This window comes from Neopsephotus bourkii, unplaced genomic scaffold (genome assembly GCF_033783945.1).
Source record: "Neopsephotus bourkii isolate Nb327-2 ecotype Australia unplaced genomic scaffold, CSIRO-AGI_Nbou_v1 NB_57, whole genome shotgun sequence".
NCBI lineage: Eukaryota > Metazoa > Chordata > Aves > Psittaciformes > Psittacidae > Neopsephotus > Neopsephotus bourkii.
Window position 1 is genome coordinate 55891 of NW_026900574.1, and position 24473 is coordinate 80363.

Sequence of the window (24473 nt, forward strand, 5' to 3'; positions counted from 1 at the left end):
ACCCCCCACTGGATGTATATATGAAAATCCCCATCTATGTTGCTTTTCAGTTTAGAAGTAGATGCTATGTTTACACTTTAAAGATATGCCTTATAAATGCACAAAAAAATAAGCAAATCTCTTTAGCCATACATAGCAAAGTCATACAAATGAAAGCCATTCAAACCTAATGTAACAGGAAGAATCTGTAAAAAGTTTTTAGTTCTATATGCTTGCAAATAAAGCTGGACCTTTGAAACATACTCTAATGATAAAACAGAATGCTTAATATAATAATTTTAATAATGTTATTAAATTCAATATTAAATATTTTCTGTGAATTACCTTTTTTAATGAAAAATACATCTAGCGACACTTCAAGCCTGGGATAATTTAGTCTCATTGATGTTGAGGATAATGCTAAAAGGTACCTTTTTACCACAGTTATTTACCCATGTATGTGGCTGTAAAAATTACTTCACAGTAATGCTGACTTCATTAAGATCAAAATAAATTAATCATGACCTCATCAGGATTCAAGAAATATCTATACTGAGCCAAACTTTCAGATTCCGAAGTTAAATAAAAGAAAAAAGAGACAAGTAAGTATTTAGCCAATATAATATTGACATTAAATCAACTGTTTCTTAAGCTTCAAAATAAAACTGAACTTTGACACCAAGACTTGCCTCTGACAGGAATTCAGTTGTAGTCTAGTCTTTATATAAAGCTAAAAAGCAAATAAATGGTGCAGGACACCATCCCATCCCTCCCCATGGGAAATAGTTTTTGTAATGAAGATATCTATCGTGACATGATGTGAACAATAGGGTTATGGTTGGGTTTTTTTTCTTGTTTTCTTTTTAAAAGCACTGCTGAGGTTAAACGCATTACTAAAGCAGATACATACAATTATGAGTAATCACCACCTATAGGTGTTAACACTGGCTACAGATGTGTACCTAGATAAACAGTTTTAAATATATTCGTATAGCATCGCAACAAATCTGAGTCATTCCAAACATAGTTACAAACTTGCAAACATATATTCTATACTATAGACTGCTAGAGCAAGATTTAGAACTGAATGGCAGAGAGTTTTCTGAATTTACATTTGTAACTGCTAACTTCTTTCAGTTGGAGAGCTACACAGGGAAACACTAAAATACAAATAAACTTCAACAGCACTGCATCAACATCTGATCTTGCAATAACGTTACACAGTGTACATATACTGAGGTAGACCAATCACAAATATATTTATTAAACCCTCAGACTGTGGCTGAACAATGAATTACGCATTTACATGGTCTACGGACTTGAGCTCCATGTCTTTGTCAGGTACATTAGGTGTGCATAGAGGATGGGTGTTTATAACCATATTTGCAATCTCTGGAGTCCTCACAAACTAGAACCAGCCCCTGATTTACACTGGGAAGTATACAATAATATCCACATGAAGAGCTCCAGAAAAGCCTATTATGTTAACTTACATATACATCCTGCATTTAATATTTTCTGAAAAACTGTCAAAAATAGAGACTAATTAGATCTTGCATGTCCTCTTCTGTCATTTCTATTAATGCTAAAACCAGATAAAAGCTAAATTGTAGGTAAGGGAGTCCAGAAACAGTACAGCAAAACCAGAGCAAACTTCTAATTACATCACATACACATTCTCTAAGCCTTGAGATCCTAACCCAGGTGTTCAAATGTAGTAGTACCACATTATTGTTTGCAGAGATGGCAGTACTCCAATGGCCTTACTATGGCTCTCTTGACCATCCCCATAGTTCATCAGACATTCTCTTTGCATTTCTCTCAATTTCTTCACCATTCACCATCTACGGCTATAAATGAAAACAAGGGCCCCAGGGATGGAGCATTCCCAAGGAAGTTGTGAATGCTCCATCCCCAGCAGTATTGAAGACCAGGTTGGACAAAGCCTTGGGTGACATGGTTTAGTGTGAGGTGTCCCTGCCCATGGCAGGGGGGTTGGAATTAGTTGATCTTAAGGTCGTTTCCAACCCAAACCATTCTATGTTTTGATGATTCTATTTCCTAAGAGAAACAAGTGAACTTAGAGATTCCCTCTAGCAACAGCGGAACTAGGAAAAAAAGAACTGAAAAGTTCAATTAAGAAAAACATGGAAGATGAGCAGAGGCATTAGGATTTAGAATACTTGAATAAGCTTATGAGATCAACCTCCTATTATCAAGTAACATTAAGCAATGCTTTCTTGAAAGGTAGGGGAGCACAGCCAGAAGAAGCAGGATAGTGCTAACAGGCATACTGATTTTCCTAGCCATTGACATTTTGTGAAATAATAAAGTGTTTGATATAACTGCTATTTTCAGCTGACAGGAAAACTCAGAGTTAAAAAATATTGGCAGCTGGAGGCTGCCAATAAAATTGCTTCTTATTTTCAGTTACTTAAGTCTCCATGTCAGACACACTCACATCTATGCTATATATAATGCTATGCAGCATACAGCTTGCAGAAGTCATTTTCAACTACTAACACATTTTTATGAAGCTGACAATCTTAAAAAGCCTTTCAATCAATGTAGTCAGCACTGCTAAGCACTACTGAAGGTGGATTCTCTAAGGTGCATGCATGTCTGTACACAGACACACAAACACATACGGCAGTTTGCTTCTCTCAGGGATCGACACAAGCAAAATTATCCATTAAGGCCAGAGGGTGCCCCTGTAACATAATCTGACCTCAGAGATAAATAGTAATTGAGTTCTAAACAGCTATGGTTTCATATAGAAAACAGTAGAAGAAACACAGAATTTGTTTGCAGTTACCTGAAGAATTTTTAACTAGTGAAATAGAAACTCGCGCAACGCCAACAAAAGGTACCCAACAGCTAACGAAATAGCAAATACGCCCTAAACTAAGATTTTATTTTTGCAAGCCCTAATTATACGACATATTTGATTCTATGATTCTATGATTTGCTTTAAAACAATTTCACAAGTTCATCACTGATGAGTATTTGTTATGATCAGATGTAATTTATGCCACGGCAAAATATTAAGGCATATTTAAAAAAAGATCAAGTGAACTCATTTAAAATCAACATGCAAAGGGAGGATATTAAAAAATTACTGAAATACAAAATAAAGAACACTGTGAAAAACTAAAGAAGTAATTGGATCTCCAGGCTTTTAGGAAGTTTTTAATTCAACATAATAAATATCACCAGTCACTGTATTATTAGCTATGTTCAATGCTCTATAGAACAGCTTGATTAAAGCTCACATAATTGGGAATAAGGACATAAAACAAGAACACCTCGGAAAAACAATGAAACAAGTTGTAAAGTTTAAAGACAAAGAAATAAGTAAATATAGTAATTTAATGTTAAAAGCAACATTTAAAATCTCTTCCACACCATTATAACTTATTTTTGTGTAACTACAAATAGATGGTGGAGCTCCATGGAATTCTGAAGTGTTTTCAGTACCTGTAAACTCAGTGCTGGTAGAATCCTGTTGAGTTGTGATTTATTTCATTTGTACAAAAATAAATAAATAAATATATGTATATATATATAGAGAGAGAGAGAGAGTTCAAAAATCCATGCAGCAGATCCCTAGAAATATTCAGGACAGTCTGCTATAGAAGCACTATAAAATTCCAAAATGATTCTGCTGGTTCATGTCATATGAGAGTTGAGTGCTGCACTAAGGTGTGAGATGACAGTCTCTGAAAAAAAACACCAAAACAAACCCAAACCAAAACAACACCAAAACAAAAATCAAATGTCCAGAAGGACAATAAAGTTCTCCTACAGCAAGTCCATTTTGGGTCTGTAATGTAGCAGTAGAGGTGCTTTCTGCAAGACAGAATCATCAGACAGGTTAAGGGGCAAATGCAAAATGCATTAATATACTTTATACATAAAATCTGTTTCATAAATTAAAACTCAGAGAGACTATCAGAGTAGCTATATTCCCAAATTTCACCAAGATACCTCACCTACAGACCTCCCCCCATAATCCTTCTACTTTTGTCTTGTAACTGATCATGTTAAGAGTAGATAACTAACACTAGATCTGGGCATTTAGAGTAGAACCTGTTCTCAGCAGGAGCCAATCACAAGCCCTTGAGGGTTTGCATAAGAAGAGGGCAAGTAAATAGCAATTCTCCAGAATGTGCCTCGATCTCAAACAATTCATGAATTTCCCAAGCCAGATGTAGAGCCTTATATTAATAGTCCTCACCCAATACTTCCTCTGTGAATTTACCCATTGTTTTTTTAAAGCCATGTAAACTTTTAACATCTACAACATCCTGCAGTACAGAGTTCTACAGTTCAAGTTTACACAACATAAAGAATGGTCATAAAAGCCTCTTCTACATGAGTTTGTGTGAATTAACTTCTTAGGTACTTATGTGCGTGGATGGAGCAACAGTTACCTGAAAAGAGCAGGCCAAAGAGAGGAAAAGTACATGCTGAAAATCACATTATGATTGACGTTGGAAGGGACCTCTGGAGGTCATCTGGTCCAAACCCCCTGCTCAAGCACAGTCACCTAGAGCTAGTTGCCCAGGAATATGTCCAGATAGCTTTTGAATATCTCCAAGGAGGCAGACTCCATAACTGGACAATCCCTTCCAGTGCTCAGCCACCCTCACAGTGAAAAAGTGTTTCCTGATTCTCAGATGGAACCTTCTGTGTTTCAGCTTATTATCATTGCCTCTTGTCCTGTCACTGGGCACCACTGAAAAGAGCCTTTCACTGCCCTCTTTGCATTCTCCCTTCAGGTATTTATATACTTTGATGAGTTTCCCCCTGAGCCATCTCTTCTTTAGACTAAACAGTCCCAGGTGTCTCAGACTTTTATCATACTAGAGATACTCTAGTCTCTTAATCATCTTCGTGGCCCTGTACTGGACTCCCTCCAGTATGTCCATGTCTCTCTTGTACTGGGGAGCCCAGAACTAGACACAGAACTCCAGATGTGGCCTCACTAGTGCTGAGGGGAAGGAACACCTCCCTTGACCTGCTGGCAATATTTTGCCTGATGGATTCGGTCTGGGTGACCCCAATCATATGTTGGTGCATGGGGATGTTCTTCCCCAGGTGCAGGACTTTGCCATTCCCCTGGTTGAACTTCATGAGGCTCTTCATGAACTTCTTGAACTTTATAAAGACAGTGTGTGAACATCTCCCAAGGACCAGTAAGTTCCTGAAACTAGCTGTCCTGTTGAACACCTGATAAACACTGAACACCAAGGGGCTGCCTAAGGTCAAGGACATGAGCAAACACTGGCATTAATAATGGGTTGCACAACTCAGACCACATACAAGAAAGTGATCACTGCTATATGTAGATGAAAGCTATAGGATTACATATACACCAGAGTAGAGAAGGGACCACTGAGGGATTTCTGAACACCTACCTGAAAGCCACAAGCATGTTGGTATGATTCTCTACTAGAGAGATGGAGTTGGCCTACCTACTGTTGCTACAGTCCAATAATTAAAAGAACATGTGCACAAGTGAATTATGTTTCCTGGTGAAATCCATCAGCGAGTCCTGAAGGAGCTGGTGAATGAAGCCAAGTGCAAGGTCCTACACCTGGGTCGGAGCAATCCCAGGCATACCTACAGGTTGGGCGGAGAAGAGATTCAGAGCAGCCCTGCGGAGAAGGACCTGGGGGTGCTGGTCAATGAGAAAATGAACATGAGCTGGCAGTGTGTGCTTGCAACCCAGAAAGCCAACCGTATCCTGGGTTGCATTAAAAGGAGTGTGACCAGCAGGTTGAAGGAGGTAATCCTGCCCCTCTGCTCACGTGAGACCTCACCTGGAGTATTGTGTGCAGTTCTGGTGTCCTCAACATAAAAAGGACATGGAACTGTTGGAACAAGTCCAGAAGAGGGACAAAAGAATGATCAGGGGACTGGAGCACCTCCTGTATGAGGACAGTTTGAGAGAGTTGGGGCTGTTCAGCCTGTAGAAGAGAAGGCTGCGTGGAGATCTCATAGCAGCCTTCCAGTATATGAAGGGGCCTGCGAGGATGCTGGGGAGGGACTCTTCCTTAGGAGCTGTAGTGATAGGACAAGGGGTAATGGGTTCAAGCTTAAACAGGGGATTTTTAGATTAGATATAAGGAGGAAGTTCTTTACTGTGAGGTTGGTGAGGCACTGGAAACAGCTGCCCAGAGAGGTTGTGAATGCTCCATCCCTGGTGGTGTTCAAGGCCAGGTTGGACAGAGACTTGGGTGACATGGTTTAGTGTGAGGTGTCACTGCCCATGGCTGGGTGGTTGGAACTTGACGATCTTAAGGTCCTTTCCAACCCTAACTATTCTATGATTCTATGTTTGCTATTCACACAGTACAATTACTTATCTACTGGATGGAGTTAGTTTTCTTCATGGCCATTGTCCTGGGTTCAGAGTGAGTGAGTGGCTGCATGGTACTTAGTTGCCAGCTGGGGTCAAACCATAACAGGAGGTCTTATGGTGGTATGTTTTGGATTTGTGATCAAAACAGTGTTGATAACACATTCATGTTTTAGATATTGCTGAACAGTGCTTGCATAGCATCAAGGCCTTCTGTTTCTCACAATGCCCCATCAGTGAGTAGTCTGGGGATGCACAAAGAGTTGGGAGGGGAGTCAGTAAAAGCTGTGGGAAAGAAGGAGCAAGGGGGTGATGTTTGGGCTGTTATGCAAGAGGAAGCCCTGCTTTCCTGGAAATGATTAAATGGCTGCCTGCCTACAGGAAGTAGTGAGTGAATTGCTTATTCTTGGCATGTTGAAACCAGCATGGCCTTTTTGCTTGCGATCAGTATGTTGCTGAATGTGTTTCATGTCTTGTTTAAGGTTAAGCAACTATTGAAAAAAACCACGAAGAAATCATCCCCAAAGCTGGATAGTTATTAGTGGCAGGGTGTGTGGGACAGTATGGTCAAGTACCTAGGCCAGTGGGCACCTCCAGTGCTTTGGAACTTCACCCCTGAACAAGTGAAGAATCTGGAAAAGCTAGTGAAATATTTGGAAAAAGTATGCTGTCACCCTGGCAGTTCCAGAGACACAAATCACCACAGTGTGCTTGGGCTTGGTGCATGCCTACCAATCCATGCTCAACACTATTTAATACCTTAAAGGGGAAAAGGTCTTTGAATCTGACAGCAAAGCAAGAGACACTGTAGCTACTCCAACCCAAGTGACAAGTACTGTGGCTACTCCAACCCTGGTGACAGACACTGCAACTATTCCAACCCCGGCAACAGACACTGTGGCTACTCCATCCCTGACAACAGACACTGCAGCCTCTCCAACCTCTGTAGCAGGCACTTCAACTGAAACAAAGAACCAATACATGCTGTTATCAGTCACCCATATACAGAAGAAGAAATGTACACAAAAGGCAGCTCATTTAGTGAAAGAGGATGAAGCAGGGCCAGCACAAGAAACAGAGGAAGAGGCATAACAAGAAGTAATCCTGAGTGAGCTGTGAGATATCTGAAAAATAACTGGAACCACTTCAGTCTCCACAACAAGCACTATAGCTACTCAAACTGATGACCAGTACCACAGCTATTCAAACTCCAGCAACAGATGCTGCAGTTATTTTTACCCCCATAACAAGCACTGCAGCCACTCAAACCCCAGCTGCAACTATGGTGGCTATTCAAACTTCGGCGACAAACACTGCAGCTGTTTTAATTCCTGTTGTCCTGGGTTTAGCAGCAGCAGTCATTTTTTCTCCTTCTTGGTAGCTGGTGCAGGGCTGTGTTTTGACTTTCAGGCTGGGAACAAAGCTGATAAAAATGATGTTTTGGTTTGGCCAAGGACTTTGTGAGTCTCATGCTCTGCCAGGGAGGAGGGGAGGCCGGGAGGAAGCAGAGACAGGACACCTGACCCAAACTGACCAAAGAGGTATTCCATACCACAGCACGTCATGCCCAGGGGGGAACTGGGAGGTACCCGGAAGGAGAGGGGGTCGGCCGGGTCGGACTGGTGGTTCGGCGCGTGGTATTGTACTCCTTTCCTTTGCTATTTTCTCTTATCATTGTTGTCGTTGGTGGTAGCGGTGGTGATTCGTATTGTACATTAGTTGCTAGACTGTTCTTATCTCAGCCCGTGGGAGTTGCATTCCTTCGATTCTCCTCCCCACCCCTCTGGGAGCGGGGAAAGGGGGCGGCAGCCCCTGGGGAAGGGGGGGGGCGGACTAACGCCTGGCACCACTCACTGGGAGTAAGTGAACAAGCTGTTTGGTTGGGTTAAACCACGACAGTTCTTTTTGGCGCCCAACGTGGGGCACGAAGGGGTTGAGATAACAACAGATCTGACCGGATTAATAGTCACTCATCACAATGCTGATTTATTGGCTCTCAAAGTTGTTCCTCTTGATCTCACAGCTTCAGAATGTTGTAACTTACTTAGATCTGGTATTTGCTGTATTAGTGTTTTTCAAGTGTGGGGCTTGGGCTAAAGTTCTTGTCTCAGTGTACTTTATGATGATGACTTGTAACACAATAGAATTATTGATCATGAAACTTATCTGGTTTATGTTCCCAGTATGGTCACCACCTTTATACTTTGGGAGGTATATAATAGAAGTGCTTAGCAATTACACATATACTTTCTCCTTCTCGGGTGGTCAACCTGTGAAGGAGGCATTCTTTTACCCTCCCAGTCCTCCCCCCGGAGCATTTACAGCATCATTTGAGAGTTTTGAATGGCCTTTTAATGCTATTGAGACTTGTTTGCTGATTGTGATGGGGATCACCATGTTGGCACGTATACAGAGTGTATTGTGGCGACACGGCACCCCAGAGAGAATTGAGTCAGACAACGGGACTCATTTCCGGAATAACCTTATAGACACTTGGGCCAAAGAGCATGGCATTGAGTGGGTATATCACATCCCCTACCATGCACCAGCCTCTGGGAAAATCGAAAGGTACAATGGGCTGTTAAAAACTACACTGAGAGCAATGGGTGGGGGAACTTTCAAGCATTGGGATACACACTTACCAAAGGCCACCTGGTTGGTCAACACCAGAGGATCTGCCAACAGAGCTGGCCCAGCCCAATCGGAACTTTTACATAATGTAGGATCTGAGCATGACGTGAATGGTATGGAATAAGGGGTGGATAATGTCCTGGGTTTAGCAGCAGCAGTCATTTTTTCTCCTTCTTGGTAGCTGGTGCAGTGCTGTGTTTTGACTTTCGGGCTGGGAACAAAGCTGATAAAAATGATGTTTTGGTTTGGCCAAGGACTTTGTGAGTCTCATGCTCTGCCAGGGAGGAGGGGAAGCCGGGAGGAAGCAGAGACAGGACACCTGACCCAAACTGACCAAAGAGGTATTCCATACCACAGCACGTCATGCCCAGGGGGGAACTGGGAGGTACCCGGAAGGAGAGGGGGCGGCCGGGTCGGACTGGTGGTTCGGCGCGTGGTATTGTACTCCTTTCCTTTGCTATTTTCTCTTATCATTGTTGTCGTTGGTGGTAGCGGTGGTGATTCGTATTGTACACTAGTTGCTAGACTGTTCTTATCTCAGCCCGTGGGAGTTGCATTCCTTCGATTCTCCTCCCCACCCCTCTGGGAGCGGGGAAAGGGGGCGGCAGCCCCTGGGGAAGGGGGGGGGCGGACTAACGTGGGCCTCGATTGCTTCCAGCCTGGCACCACTCACTGGGAGTAAGTGAACAAGCTGTTTGGTTGGGTTAAACCACGACACCTGTGACCAGTACTGCGACTACTCAAGCCCCGACAATGAGCACGACAACCACTCAGACACTGACGATGGGTGATATAACTGAACAAGAGAACCAACCCGTGTTGGTATCAGTTGCCTCCATGCACAAGAGGAAATGGAAATGAAAACCAACTTGTTTAGTGAAGGAAGATGAAGAAGGGCCAATACCAGAACTAGAGGGTCCATTAGCAGACCTAGAGGAATCATTACAAGTAACAGAGTAAGAGGCAGAACAAGAGGTAACCTCTCGATCCCTGTCCTTGACTGAGCTGCATAATATGCGAAAAGATTTCAGCCACCATCCAGGTGAGCACATCATCACTTGGGTGCTCCAGTGCTGGGACAATGGGGCCAACAGTTTCGAATTAGAGGGTAGGGAAGCCAAGCAGCTGGCATCACTTTCTGGGGAAGGGGGAATTGACAAAGTGATTGTGAAAGAGAAATGAATACTCAGCCTCTGGAGGAAGCTCTTGTTAGCTGTGAATAAAAGGTATCCCTACAAGGATAATGATATATGTCACCCAGGCACGTGGACCATGATAAAGGCCTTCAGTTCCTGAGTTCTTCAGTTCCTTTCATTCTAGAAATGACTTATTGGAAGTTGGACACCGAGCAGCCACCCACAGATCCATATGAAGGTGAATGTAGATGACTCGTGGTGGAAATTTACACAGAGTGCACCATCAGTATATGAAAACTCATTTGCAACAATGAGCTGGAAGGAAGAAGCAGCACCAACAGTGGATGGAGTCATCAGTTCCAGGAGTTTGAAGACAATCTCTCCCCATCCATCAATTCAGCTGTGGAAAAACCATCCTGGGTGTTCCAACAACTGAGAGATGATCTATCCAGCTCCAAACATGCACAGATCTGCATCTCAGCAATTAGTAGTAAAAGCCCCGTTGCTCAAGAGAGAAGACATAGAAGGTACACACAATGGGGCACCCTACAGCTTTACCTGCAGGATCATGGAGAAGACATGAGAAAGTGGGATGGAAAACCTAACTCAATCCTGGAATAGGAGTAAGTGAATTGCAAGGAAAAATAATTATAAATGGGGATCCTGAAAGGAAAGTTCCTGTTTCAATCTCTGGTAGGGAATATCCCAGATGAAGTGAAATTTCAACACCTATGAAAAGAAATTCTAATCCTTTTGTACAAGAAGAATTTCAAGAATCTTATGATAACTATTAGAGAGGCCCTGCCTCCAGCCACGTGGAGGTAAGGGACAACTAGGTTTCTGGGACTGTGTGGATCAGATGTCCTGGCACATAAGTCACACAGGAGTATAAGACTCTAGTAGACACTGGTGCACAGTGTAACCTGATGCCATCAAGATGTCAAGGGGTGGAACCCATTTCTGTTTCTGGAGTGACAGGAGGATCCCAAGAGTTGACTGTACTGGAGGCTGAAATCAGACTGAATGGGAGGAAGTGGCAAAAGCACCCCATTGTGACTGGTCCAGAGGCTCTATGCATCCTTGGCATATACTAGCTCAGGAGAAGGTACTTCAAGGACCCAAAAGGGTACCGATGGGCTTTTGGTATTGCTGCTTTGGATATGGAGGAAATTCAACAGCTGTCTACCTTACCTGGTCTCTCTGAGGACCCTTCTGTCATGGGGTTGCTGAAGGTCAAAGAATAACAAGTGCCAATGGCGACCACAACAGTACACTGGCAGCAGTAGAGCACTAAATGAGACTTCACCATTTCCATCCATAAGCTGATCCATAGACGGGAGAGCGAAGGCGTGATTAGCAGGACCAACTCACCCTTTAACAGCTCCATATGGCTAGTGCAAAAGTCTAACAGAGAGTGGTAGACTATCATGGCCTGAATGAAGTCACACCACCATTGAGAGCTGCCATACCAGAAATGCTAGAAATTCAGTATGAACCTGAGTCAAAGGCAGCTAAGGTGTATGTCACAGTTGATATTGACAATACAGTTTTCTCAATCCGTTTGGCAGCAGAGTGTAGGCCACAGTTCACTTTTACTGGGAGGGGAGTCCAGTACACTTGGAATCAACTGCCCCAGGGGTGAAAAAACAGCCCTAACATCTGCCCTGGAGTGATCCAGGCTGCACTGAAACAGGGGCAAGCTCTAGAACACCTGCAATATATTGATGACATGATCATGTGGGGTGATACAGCAGGAGAAGATTTTGAGAAAGGGAATAATCCAAATCCTGCTGAAAGCCGGCTTTACCATAAAACAGAGTAAGATCAAAAAACCTGCAGAGGATATAAAATTTTTGGGAATAAAATGGCAAGATGGACATCACCAGATCCCCACAGATGTGATCAACAAGATAAAAGCAAAGTCTCCACTAACTAGTAAGAAACACAAGCTTTCTTTGTGAGTCAGGGTTAAAGGGAAAACAGCGATGGGAGACATTACTGTGGGGATCTGTTACAGACCGCCTAATCAAGGAGAACCTGTGGATGAAGCACTCTATGGGCAGACAGGAAAAGCCTCACGCTCACAGGCCCTTGTTCTCATGGGGGACTTCAACCACCCTGACACCTGTTGGAATGACGGTACGGCCTGGCACAAGCAATACAGGAGGTTCCTCGATTGTGTGGAAGACAACTTCCTTCTTCAAGTAATAGAGGAACACACAAGGAGAGGTGCCATGCTTGACCTCGTGCTCACCAACAGGGAAGGGCTCGTTGAAAATGTGACTCTCCAGTGCAGCCTTGGATGCAGCTATCATGAGATGGTCGAATTTGAGATCCTCAGGACATTGAGAAGAGCGTGCAGCAAGCTCACTTCCCTAGTCTTCAAAAGAGCAGACTTTGGCCTCTTCAGGAACCTGCTTAGTAAGGTTCCATGGGATATAGCCCTAGAGGGCAGGGGGGCTCAAGACTCTTGGTTGATATTCAAGGATCACCTGCTACAAGCTCACGAGTGTTGCATCCCAAATAGAAGGAAGTGCAGCAGGAGGGCCAGGAGACCTCCTTTGATGGATAAGGAGCTGCTGAGGAAAATTGAAATGAAAAAAGAGTCTTATAGAAAGTGGAAGCAAGGACAGGCGGCCTGGGAAGAGTACAGGGAGGTTGTGTGGGAAGCTAGGGACCAGGTTAGGAAAGATAAGGCTAGGGATATTAAGGATAACAGGAAGGGATTCTACAGGTACATAGCAAATAAAAAACAGACTAGGGACAACATAGGCCCCCTCAGGAAGCTCTCAGGATAACTAACTACACAGGATTTGGAGAAGGCTGAGGTTCTGAATGACTTCTTTGCCTCGGTCTTCACTGGCAAAGGCTCTGACCGCACCACCCAAGTCTTGGAAGGCAGACACAGGGACTGTGAGAATGAAGACCTTGGGCCCACTGTAGGAGAGGAACTGGTTCGAGACCATCTTAAAAATCTGAACGTGCACAAGTCCATGGGTCCTGATGAAATCCATCCACGGGTCCTGAAGGAGCTGGCGAATGAAGTTGCTAAGCCGCTGGCCATCATATTTGAAAAATCATGGCAGTCAGGTGAAGTTCCCGACAACTGGAAAAAGGGAAATATAACCCCCATTTTCAAGAAGGGGAAAATGGATGACCCGGGGAATTACAGACCAGTCAGTCTCACCTCTGTGCCTGGCAAAATCTTGGAGCAGATTCTCCTGGAAGGCATGCTAAGGCACATGAAAAACAACAAGGTGCTTGGTGACAGCCAGCATGGCTTCACTAAGGGGAAATCCTGCCTGACCAATTTGGTGGCCTTCTATGATGGGGCTACAGAACTGATGGACAGCGGTAGAGCAGTTGATGTCATCTACCTGGACTTGTGTAAAGCGTTTGACACTGTCCCACATGACATCCTTGTCTCTAAATTGGAGAGACATCAATTTGATGGATGGACCACTCGGTGGATAAAGAACTGGCTGGATGGCCGCACACAAAGAGTTGTGGTCAATGGCTCAATGTCCAGCTGGAGACCAGTAACGAGTGGTGTCCCTCAGGGATCGGTGTTGGGACCGGTCTTGTTTAACATCTTCGTTGCTGACATGGACAGTGGGATTGAGTGCGCCCTCAGCAAGTTTGCCGATGACACCAAGCTGTGTGGTTTGGTTGATACGCTGGAAGGAAGGAATGCCAACAAGAGGGACCTTGACACACTTGTGAGTTGGGCTGATGCCAACCTCATGAAGTTTAACCATGCCAAGTGCAAGGTCCTACACCTGGGTCAGAGCAACTCCAGGCACAGCTACAAGTTGGGCAAAGAAGAGATTCAGAGCAGCCCTGTGGAGAAGGACTTGGGTGTGCTAGTCGATGAGAAAATGAACATGAGCTGGCAGTGTGCACTTGCAGCCCAGAAAGCCAACCGTACCCTGGGCTGCATCAAAAGGAGCGTGACCAGCAGGTCAAAGGAGGTGATCCTGCCCCTTTGCTCTTGTGAGACCTCACCTGGAGTACTGTGTGCAGTTCTGGTGTCCTCAAAATAAAAAGGACACGGAACTGTTGGAACAAGTCCAGAGGAGGGCAACGAGGATGATCAGAGAACTGGAGCACCTCCCATATGAAGATCGGCTGAGAAAGTTGGGGCTGTTCAGCTTGGAGAAGGGAAGGCTGCATGGAGACCTCATAGCAGCCTTCCAGTATCTGAAGGGGGCCTATAGGGATGCCGGGGATGGACTCTCCATTAGGGACTGTAGTGAGAGGACAAGGGATAATGGGTTAAAACTTAAACAGGGGAAGTTTAGATTGGATATAAGGAAGAAATTCTTTCCTGTTAGGGTGGTGAGGCACTGGAATAGGTTGCCCAAGGAGGTTGTGAATGCTCCATCCCTGTCAGTGTTCAAGGCCGTGTTGGACAAGGCCTTGGGTGATATGGTTTACTGTGAAGTGTCTCTGCCCATGGCAGGCGGGTTGTAACTTGATGATCTTAAGGTCCCTTCCAACCATAACTATTCTATGATTCTTTATTTCCCTTCTTCCAGTTGTCAGGAACTTCACCTGACTGCCATGATTTTTTTGATACGATGGTTAGTGACTTAGCAACTTCCTTTGCCAGCTCCTTCAGGACCCGTGGATGGACTTCATCAGGACCCATGGACTTGTGCACGTTCAGATTTTTAAGATGGTCTTGAACCAGGTCCTCCCCTACAGTGGGCCCAAGGTCTTCATTCTCACAGTCCCTGTGTTTTCCTTCCAAGACTTGGGTGGTGCGGTGTCGTGGTTTAACCCAACCAAACAGCTTGTTAACTCACTCCCCCCTCTTCTTGCCCTCCCCCTACTCTCGGAGGGACGGAGAGGAGAATCAAAAAGAATGCAACTCGCACGGGTTGAGATAAGAACAGTTTAGTAACTAAGGTATAACACAAATCACTACTGCTGCCACCAATGATAGTAATGATAAAGGAAATAACAAGGGAAGAGAATACAACACCCCATCACCAGGCGACCGATAACTTTCCCCCCCAGCCTGATCAAGCACCGACCGATACCTCCTCCAACCCTGCAGTCCCTCCTAGCCCTTCCGGGTAACTCCCAGTTACCTCCTGGGCATGACGTGCTGTGGTATGGAATACCTCTTTGGTCAGTTTGGGTCAGGTGTCCTGTCTCTGCTTCCTCCCGGCTTCCCCTCATCCCTGGCAGAGCATGAGGCTCACAAAGTCCTTGGCCAAACCAAAACATCATTTTTATCATTATCCACCCCTTATTCCATACCATTCACGTCATGCTCAGATCCCACATATACCATCAGTCTGATCTAAGTGCACTCTCATTGTAGTGCATGGGCCAGTCCCTATAAAGCTGCTGAGTCCATCCAGTCCATGATGCCAGGCTCCATCTCTTGTAACAGTATTTAAGAGCAGAAGAGACTGTGTGCAGTGTTCACACTTGTGAATAACCTGGGCAGTAGTGTCCATTGCTAAGTCCACCCCTCGATCATGAGTCCATCTCGATGTTGCATCTCTGCTCTGATGGCCTTAAGGGTCATGGACCCACTAGGCTCAAAATAACTCACTCTCCCCTTTAGCAGTTTCTGCAACTTGTAGCTGGGGACTCCATACAGCTGCCTTCCATCTCCGATGCTTCCAAAGCACTGGAGTGGCCCAGTGGACTAGATACTTGCCCATACTGTCCCACATGCCCTGCCACTCATGGCTGTCCAACCTTGGGGAAAACCTCTTGGTCCTCCCATATTGTTGTCTAACCCCAGACAAGACCCAAACCCCACTCTGCTTAACTTTTGAGATCAGACAAAATGGCGGTGGGTAAAACACACTCTGTGTGCGTGCCAAGATGCTGATCCCCATCACAATCAGCAGGCAGGTCCCAAGGGTACACAAAGGCCATCCAAAACCTTCAGATCTCTCAAACGATGCTGCTGTACTTGTCACTGGGGCTGGTGTAGCTGCTGTGCTTGCCGGCTCTCCCACCACCAGCTTCTCTTCTCCTGAGTCCAAATCTTCCTCCTCTGCCTTGCTGGGAAATGCTGCGGGGTCTCCTGCGTCCTCCTGGGGCTCGGCGGGCGGCTTCCGGGGAATGCTCTCGGTTGTCGCGGGGCTGGGCTCTTCTGCGGGGCTCGGCTCCTCTGCCGCCTTCTCCCGCTGCTCGGCAGCCGCCTCCTTCTGCTCCTCACCCACCCTGACCTCCTCCACAGGCAGCCGTCTCCTCGCGGCCTCCGGCCCCACTCCCGCTTGGTCCCCGGGGCCGCTCTCCCGGGCCACTTCAGCAGCCGCCGGCTCCCGAGGCCTCTCCCCCTCGGCTTCCCAGAGCCTCATGCAGACGGAGGCGAGGGCGAGGGCCAGGATGGTGAGGAGCAGCCGGACAGCCAGGGACCAGTCCACGGCCACGTCCATCCCGCCCTGTTGCTGGAGCCCGCCCGTATTACAAGCCATTGCCATAAAGTACATTGAGACAGGAACCTTAGCCCAAGCCCCACACTTGATAAACACTAACACAGCAAATACCGGCTCTAAGAAAGTTACAACATTCTGAAGCTGTGAGATCAAGAGGAACAACTCTGAGAGCCAATAAATCAGCATTGTGACGGTCAGATCTGTTGTTATCTCAACCCCTTGCGCCCCACGTTGGGCGCCAAAAAGAACTGTCGTGGTTTAACCCAACCAAACAGCTTGTTAACTCACTCCCCCCCCTTCTTGCGCTCCCCTTACTCCTGGAGGGAAGGAGAGGAGAATCAAAAAGAATGCAACTCCCACGGGTTGAGATAAGAACAGTTTAGTAACTAAGGTATAACACAAATCACTACTGCTGCCACCAATGATAGTAATGATAAAGGAAATAACAAGGGAAGAGAATACAACACCCCATCACCAGGCGACCGATAACTTTCCCCCCCAGCCCGATCAAGCACCGACCGATACCTCCTCCAACCCTGCAGTCCCTCCTAGCCCTTCCGGGTAACTCCCAGTTACCTCCTGGGCATGACGTGCTGTGGTATGGAATACCTCTTTGGTCAGTTTGGGTCAGGTGTCCTGTCTCTGCTTCCTCCCGGCTTCCCCTCCTCACTGGCAGAGCATGAGGCTCACAAAGTCCTTGGCCAAACCAAAGCATCATTTTTATCAACTTTGTTCCCAGCCTGAAAGTCAAAACACAGCACTGCACCAGCTACCAAGAAGGAGAAAAATGACTGCCACTGCTAAACCCAGGACATGCGGTCAGAGCCTTTGCCAGAGAAAACCAAGGCAAAGAAGTCATTCAGAGCCTCAGCCTTCTCCAAATCCCGTGTAGCTAGTTCACCCGAGAGCTTCCTGAGGGGGCCTACGTTGTCCCTAGTCTGTTTTTTTTATTTGCTATGTACCTGTAGAATCCCTTCCTGTTATCCTTAATATCCCTAGCGAAGTTTAATTCTAACTGGGACTTAGCTTTCCTAATCTGGTCCCTAGCTTCCCGGACAACATCCCTGTACTCTTCCCAGGCCACCTCTCCTTGCTTCCACTTTCTATAAGACTCTTATAGAAAATATATTCGAAGTGTTTCCTCACCAGTGCCAAGTACAGGGGGATTATTGCTTCCCTAATCCTGCTGGCCACGCTGTTTCTGATACAAGCCAGGATGGTGTTGGGTTTCTTGGCCACCTGGGCATACTGCTGTCTCAATATGCTCAATACGAATCTCACATTATTTATTATTGTGCTCTAAGTTTTGTTATGTCAGTGGTGTGGTTTAAGCCCAGCCAGTAACTCAGAAACATGCAGCTGCTCAGTTACTATCCCCCTTCTTCCTCCCCCTGCTCCCAGAGGGATGGGGAGGAGAATCACAGTATCACACAGCATCACAGTATGTTAGAGATTGGAAGGGACCTCAAAAGATCATCTAGTCCAATCCCCCTGCTGGAGCAGGAACACCTAGATAAGGTTACACAGGAACGTGTCCAGGCGGGTTTTGAATGTCTCCAAAGAAGGAGATTCCACAACCTCCCTGGGCAGCCTGTTCCAGTGTTCTGTCACCCTCACTGAGAAGAAGTTTCTTCTCAAGTTTAAGTGGAACCTCTTGTGTTCCAGTTTGCACCCATTTCCCCTTGTCCTATCATTGTTTGCCACTGAGAAGAGCCTGGCTCCATCCTCGTGACACTCCCCCTTTATATATTTATATACACTAATAAGGTCACCCCTCAGTCTCCTCTTCTCCAAACTATAGAGACCCAGCTCCCTCAGTCTTTCCTCATAAGGGAGATGCTCCACTCCCTTAATCATCTTAGTTGCCCTGTGCTGGACTCTCTCCAGCAGGTCCCTGTCCTTTTTAAACTGAGGGGCCCAGAACTGGACACAATATTCCAGATGAGGTCTCACCATTGCTGAGTAGAGGGGAAGGAGAACCTCTCTTGACCTACTAACCACCCCCCTTCTAATACACCCCAGGATGCCATTGGGCTTCTTGGCCACAAGGGCACAGTGTTGGCTCATGGTCATCCTGTCGTCCACTAGGACCCCCAGGTCCCTCTCCCCTACACTGCTCTCTAACAGGTCGTTCCCCAACCTATACTGGAACCTGGGGTTGTTCCTGCCCAGATGCAGGACTCTACACTTTCCCTTGTTATATTTCATCAAGTTATTCCCTGCCCAACTCTCCAGCCTGTCCAGGTCTCGCTGGATGGCAGCACAGCCTTCTGGCGTGTCGGCCACTCCTCCCAGCTTAGTGTCATCAGCAAACTTGCTGATAGTACACTCAATTCCCTCATCTAAATCATTGATGAATATATTAAATAATACTGGTCCCAGTACCGACCCTTGAGGCACTCCACTAGATACAGGCCTCCAACTAGACTCCGCCCCATAGACTACAACTCTCTGGCTTCTCTCCTTCAGCCAGTTCACAGTCCACCTCACTACCCGATCATCCAGACCACACTTCCTCAATTTAGCTGCGAGGATGCTGTGGGAGACCGTGTCAAACGCTTTGCTGAAGTCAATCAAAAGAATGTAACTCCCATTACTGAGATAAGAACAGTCCAGTAACTAAGGTATAATACAAAACTACTGCTGTGACCACCAGTGATAATAATAAGGGAAATAATAAGGGGAAATAATACAATTGCTCACCACCATGGATAGATACCCAGCCCGACCAGAGCAGCAATCTGGGCCTTCTGGGTAACTCCCCCCAGTTTATATAGTGACCATGATGTGCCGTGGTATGGAATACACCTTTAGTTAGTTTGGGTCAGGTGTCCTGTCTCTGCTTCCTCCCGCCTTCCCTCCTCCCTGGCAGATCACGAGACTCAGAAAGTCCTTGGTCAGAGTAAACATTACTTAACAACAACTGAAAACATCGGTGTTATCAGCGTTGTTCCCAGGATGAAAGTGAAAACCACAGCACTGCACCAGCTACTAAGGAGAAAAATGACTGCTACTTCTAAACCCAGGACAGTGGGGTTTTGACTTTGTTTTGTTTAAAGAAACTAACATTAGTAACCCAGAGACCCACTCAGATGATTTACCCAGCCATCTTTATGCCTACTAAATACTGCTCTTGAAGTGAAGTGGGAAGCAATGTTAATTCATCCACCTCATTATTCAGCCTCTCTCTTCCAAACTACAGAACATTGCAACAAATCAACATTAATGTATTGAATATTTGTCTGTTCTGTTTTGTAAGCAGTTTCACATTCTACACAGAGTAATATTAGTTGTATCTGTCTGATATGGCTGAGAAAAATGTCCCTCTCAATGCCTTTAGACTCCTTTACCCAATACAATTTTAATTATTATCAAATTGACATCTGCCTTTAACTTCCCCTTTTTCTTAGTGGCATATTTACATTTTCCCCTATTTTTCATTTTTGAATTAGTGAAAATATCTATTTTTAAAGATAGTTTATTAGACATTTTAAAATATATACTTAACCATTCTGAATTTTTTGCCTGCATGATGTATGCTTTCTGAACTTTGTTCTTTAGTCAGCTAATGATTTACATCAAACATTAAAATTTTAATGAAAAACAGTTGTGTCATACCTTAAATCTCCATCTAGTAACAACTACAAACTTGAGTGTGTGGTCCTTGCCAAGAATCTCTTCATTGCATAATATATCCAGCTGATGTAAAAAGAAGAAATAATTAATTCACTGAGACACAGAACATGGCTTTAAAACAATACTCTTCAGATAAGGACCAATAAAAAATCAAAGGATACTAGGGTGTATCAACAGAAGCACAGCAAGTAAACTGAAGGAAGTCAATGGAACAATGTCCAAGTGGAAAACAGTAATGAGTGGTGTCCCTCAAGGGTCGGTACTATTTAATAAGTTCATCAACAAAATAAACAATGGGATTGAGTGCACCCTCAGCAAGTTTGCAGATGATACCAAACTAAATGGTGCAGCTGATTGATGCTATCCAGAGGGACCTTAACAGGCTTGAGGACTGGGTCCCTGCAAATCTCATGAAGTTCAACAAGGCCAAGTGCAAGGTCCTGCACCTGGGTCAGTGCAATCCCCAATATCAATACAGATTGGAGGATGAGTGGATTGAAAGCAGCCCTGTAAGAAGGACTTGGGGATACTGGTGGATGAAAAATTGGATGTAAGCTGTCAATGTGTTCTTGCAGCCCAGAAAACCAATTGTTTCCTGGGCTGCATGAAAAGAAGCATGACTAGCAGCTCAAGAGAAGTCATTCTCCCCCCTCTGCTTTCATGAGAGCCCACCTGGAGTACTTTATCCAGCTCTGGAATCCCTGACATGGACTTGTTAGAGTGGGTCCAGAGGAGGTCCATGAAAATGATCAGAGGGCTGGAACACCTGTCCAGCCTGGAGAAGATAAGGCTCTGGGGAGACCTTATTGCAGCCTTTTAATATATAAAGGGGGTTATAAGAAAGACTGAGAAAGATTTTATTTTTCAGGACCTGTAGTGGCAGGAGAAGGGGCAACAGTTTTAAATTGAAAGAGGGTAGACTGGATATAAGGAAGAAAATCTTTACGATGAGGGTGGTGAGACACTGGAACAGGTTTCCCAGATGTGGATGCCCCATCCCTGGAAGTGTTCAAAGTTAGGTTAGATGGGGCTTTGAGGAAGCTGAAAGATGTCCTTGCCCATGGCAGAGGGGTTAGACTAGATGATCTTTGAAGGTCCCTTCCAACCCATACCATTCTATGATTCTATGATTGTATACACAGGCAGAGTGCACCTTCAGCAAATTTCCAGATGGCACAAAACCAAAAGGAGTTGATACTCTTGATGTTTTTGCTGTCCTTAGAAGGACTTTGACAGACTGCAGAAATGGGCTGTCAAGAACCTCACGAAGCAAAGGAGAATGCCACGTCCTGCACCTGGGGAGGCATAATACCAAGCACCAGTATAGGCTGGGGGATGACTGACTGGAAAGCAGCTTTGCAGAAAAAGGACCTGGAAGTCCTGTTGGATATCAAGTTGACCATGAACCAGCAATGCACCTTTGCAGCAAAGACAAACAGTATCCTGAGCTGAATTAGGAAAGCATTGCCAGCAGGTTGAGGATGTTTGTTATTGCCCTCTGCTCAGCACTGATGAGACACATCTGGAGTTCTCTGTCCCCAGCACAAGAAGGACATGGACATACTGGCAAGTCTAGCAAAGGGCTCATTAAGGTATTGAAGTGTCTGGCATTTGAGAAGAGGCTGACAGAGCTGTGATTGTTTAACCTGGAGAATAGAAGGCACAAGGGGGATCTTATCAATGTGTACAAATACCTGATGGGGTCAGTAAAAAAGATGGAGCCGGACTTTTCAGTGGTATCAAATGAAGGGATCAATCTGCACAAATTGAAATACAAGAAATTCCATTTAAATTTAAAAATTATTTTTCACTGTAAGGGTGACTGAGCACTGGATCAGGTTGCCTAGAGAGGTTGTGGAGTCTCCATTTGTGAATATATTCAAAACTCGCCTGGACATGGTCCTGAGCAACTTCATCTAGTTGACCCTGTTTTGATCAGGGGAGTTGGACTAGATGACTTCTAGAGTTCTTTTCCAACCTCAACTATTCCTTATTGCATGGATTTGCCAAGACTGGGGACACAGAAATCTCCTGAAAGTTCTACCTCCAGAGGCTATTTAGTCTAGTTCCCCTTCCTTCCTACTCACAGCAAGACCAAATGTAATCATATTCATAAAAAGGGAGGTGGCATGATTTATATGTTATTTTACCTTGTGTTTATTAGATCTACTTATATACTATACTAACATTCTTGTTTTATGCTTTGATTTTTGCAAGTCAACAGACTTAACAACTCCATCAACAACTGAGGGCTAACAAAGTTATAAAGCAACAAGGCAAAATCTGAGGCAAGACCAAGGAGTAAGATATGTGGCCTGCCAGAAGAACCTAATTCAGTAGTGGTTAGTAGACTTGAGCTATAGTGGGTGGTACACATCAGTGCCTATCAGACTCAGAGAGGTTTCCTGAAATTGCAGGAATTCTTAACTTGGCACTACACCCTATAGTAATAGTTTGCTTGTTTTTATGAATTGTGTTAATCACAGACATTTAGCAAATCAGGTACTGACTATACACTGCCATGAAGAACTGTCAGACCTTTACAGATTATCATGAGGCAAGACCTCATGAATACCTCCAAGAAGTCTCTACTCAGTCCTGATTAAGAGCTTTGAGCCAGAGGAAGGTGTGCAGCATCCTTGTTGGACATATTGAGCAAGTGCCTGGGATTCATGGACTACCAAAGGGGAATGATAAAAGTGACCTTGTAACCCAGGAAACATGGCATTGCTGTTGGTAACAAGGCCACAAGTTCAATATAAGCCTCACTTTTCATATTTTGCTTGTTCAGAGATTTATTTTTGTCTGTTTAACTGGAGTAGCCAGTAATTCTTCAATAAAGTTTTGCATGGCTAGATAGCTAATCTGTGACCTAATCCATCTTTGTTTTGCTTAGATTGGTTTAACTATTTAATGTAATAACAGTTCAAGACAGTTCAAGACTCCCTTTAGAGCTCTTAACAGATTTAAGCATTACAACTCAGGCTTTGGGCCCACCCAGGCATCACAGTTAAATATTTGGAAAAATGCTCAGAAGTTATAACCACCTTACAACCTTGGTAGTTTTATTTGTTTACAGCATAATGCTCAAAGAAACAATTTGAATAGAGCAGACAGACCTAGTGACAGAATTGTTGATTTCAGTAACATTCTTTTAAGCAAATGTGTAAATGTAAAAGGAACTTAAAATATAAAAGGAATTTAGGAGAGGTATCAAAGAAGAAAGGAAAAAGAAAGAAAGGATTGAAACAGAATACTAACTACTTAAAGGTTGAGAGAATTGTGGGCTACACATTTGTATATATCAAGGTCCGAAAGAGGATAATATATAATGAATAGTGAAATATTATGGTTGAACCAGAATAGAAGTAACACTGAAGTGAGATACTTATCTATGCCAGGTATTAGAGGTTACTTATATCGAATAATCAGAACCTAATCACTAAACCCAGCATTTCTGTAAGAGCAAAAAAAGGAGAAAGAGAATACATGAATGTGCTGACTGATTATGTGAACAACTCTGTGTAGCTTCTCCTCTGCTATTTCTCCTTCCCCCTTCCCCCAACTACTTAGTTGCCTGTGTTCTGAGGATCCAAAGCCCAGCTCTGATGCTACACAGCTGCATAACCTTGGGACACATATCTGAGAAAAATCACTAAGTTATGAGAGAACCTGCAAGAAGATAAGAAGGGCAAAAGTAGAATGAGGCTACCTGAGAACTTTGGGTCAGATCAAGCCACTAATATCAACAGTGAAAGCTAGATGAAACTGGTTTGACTGATTGTTACAATCATGTGTTAACTTCTTCAGTGGTAACAAGGAATATCACTATTCATGTACTGGGACTACATTATGTGACAATTATATTTGGATACTTAACAAAATATTGTAAAATGCATGTGTTTAATAGAATTGGGAAAGATATACTATAAATGTATTCTTACTCATGATAAAAGAGAACATACTGATTAACTAAACAATTATATGAGGAATGAGAAACATTTCATTATTGTCACATTATGAGGAGATATTAGGTTGCTAGTTTTAAAGGGATAAGGATTAAGGAAGGTATATCATATCTGAAATGCTGCATCCAGTAAAGAAAAATTTTGATCAACTTGAGCAAGTTCAGCGGAAGGCCACTGAGATGGTCAGGGTGCTTGAACACAGGCTCTATAAGGAGAGGTTGAGGGAACTGGGAGAAGGCTTAAAGGGGACCTAGTTACAGCCTTCCGATACTTAAGAGAAGCCTATAGAGAAGATAGCGCCAAGCTCTTTACTGAGGTGCCTGGTGGGAGAATGAGAGACTGATCATCAATG

At 44.4% G+C, this 24473-nt stretch overlaps 1 protein-coding gene across 3 annotated transcripts in view; it reads right to left on the reverse strand.

Annotated features, from left to right (window-relative positions):
• Positions 1 to 817: 817 nt before the first annotated feature.
• Positions 818 to 24473, reverse strand: part of LOC133212111 (polycomb group RING finger protein 3-like) — an 88352-nt gene continuing 64696 nt past the window's right edge. The window contains exons 7-8 of one of the 3 annotated variants that reach the window (XM_061353170.1): positions 20136 to 20216; positions 818 to 1823 (exon numbers count right to left, since the gene is read on the reverse strand). In XM_061353170.1, the coding sequence (XP_061209154.1) occupies positions 1746 to 1823; positions 20136 to 20216 (159 nt within the window). In that variant the 3' untranslated portion in view covers positions 818 to 1745. Of the gene's footprint in view, positions 1824 to 2948; positions 3829 to 17139; positions 17214 to 20135; positions 20217 to 24473 lie in introns of those variants that run through there. The other 2 variants (XM_061353178.1, XM_061353183.1) reach the window with 2 other exon arrangements.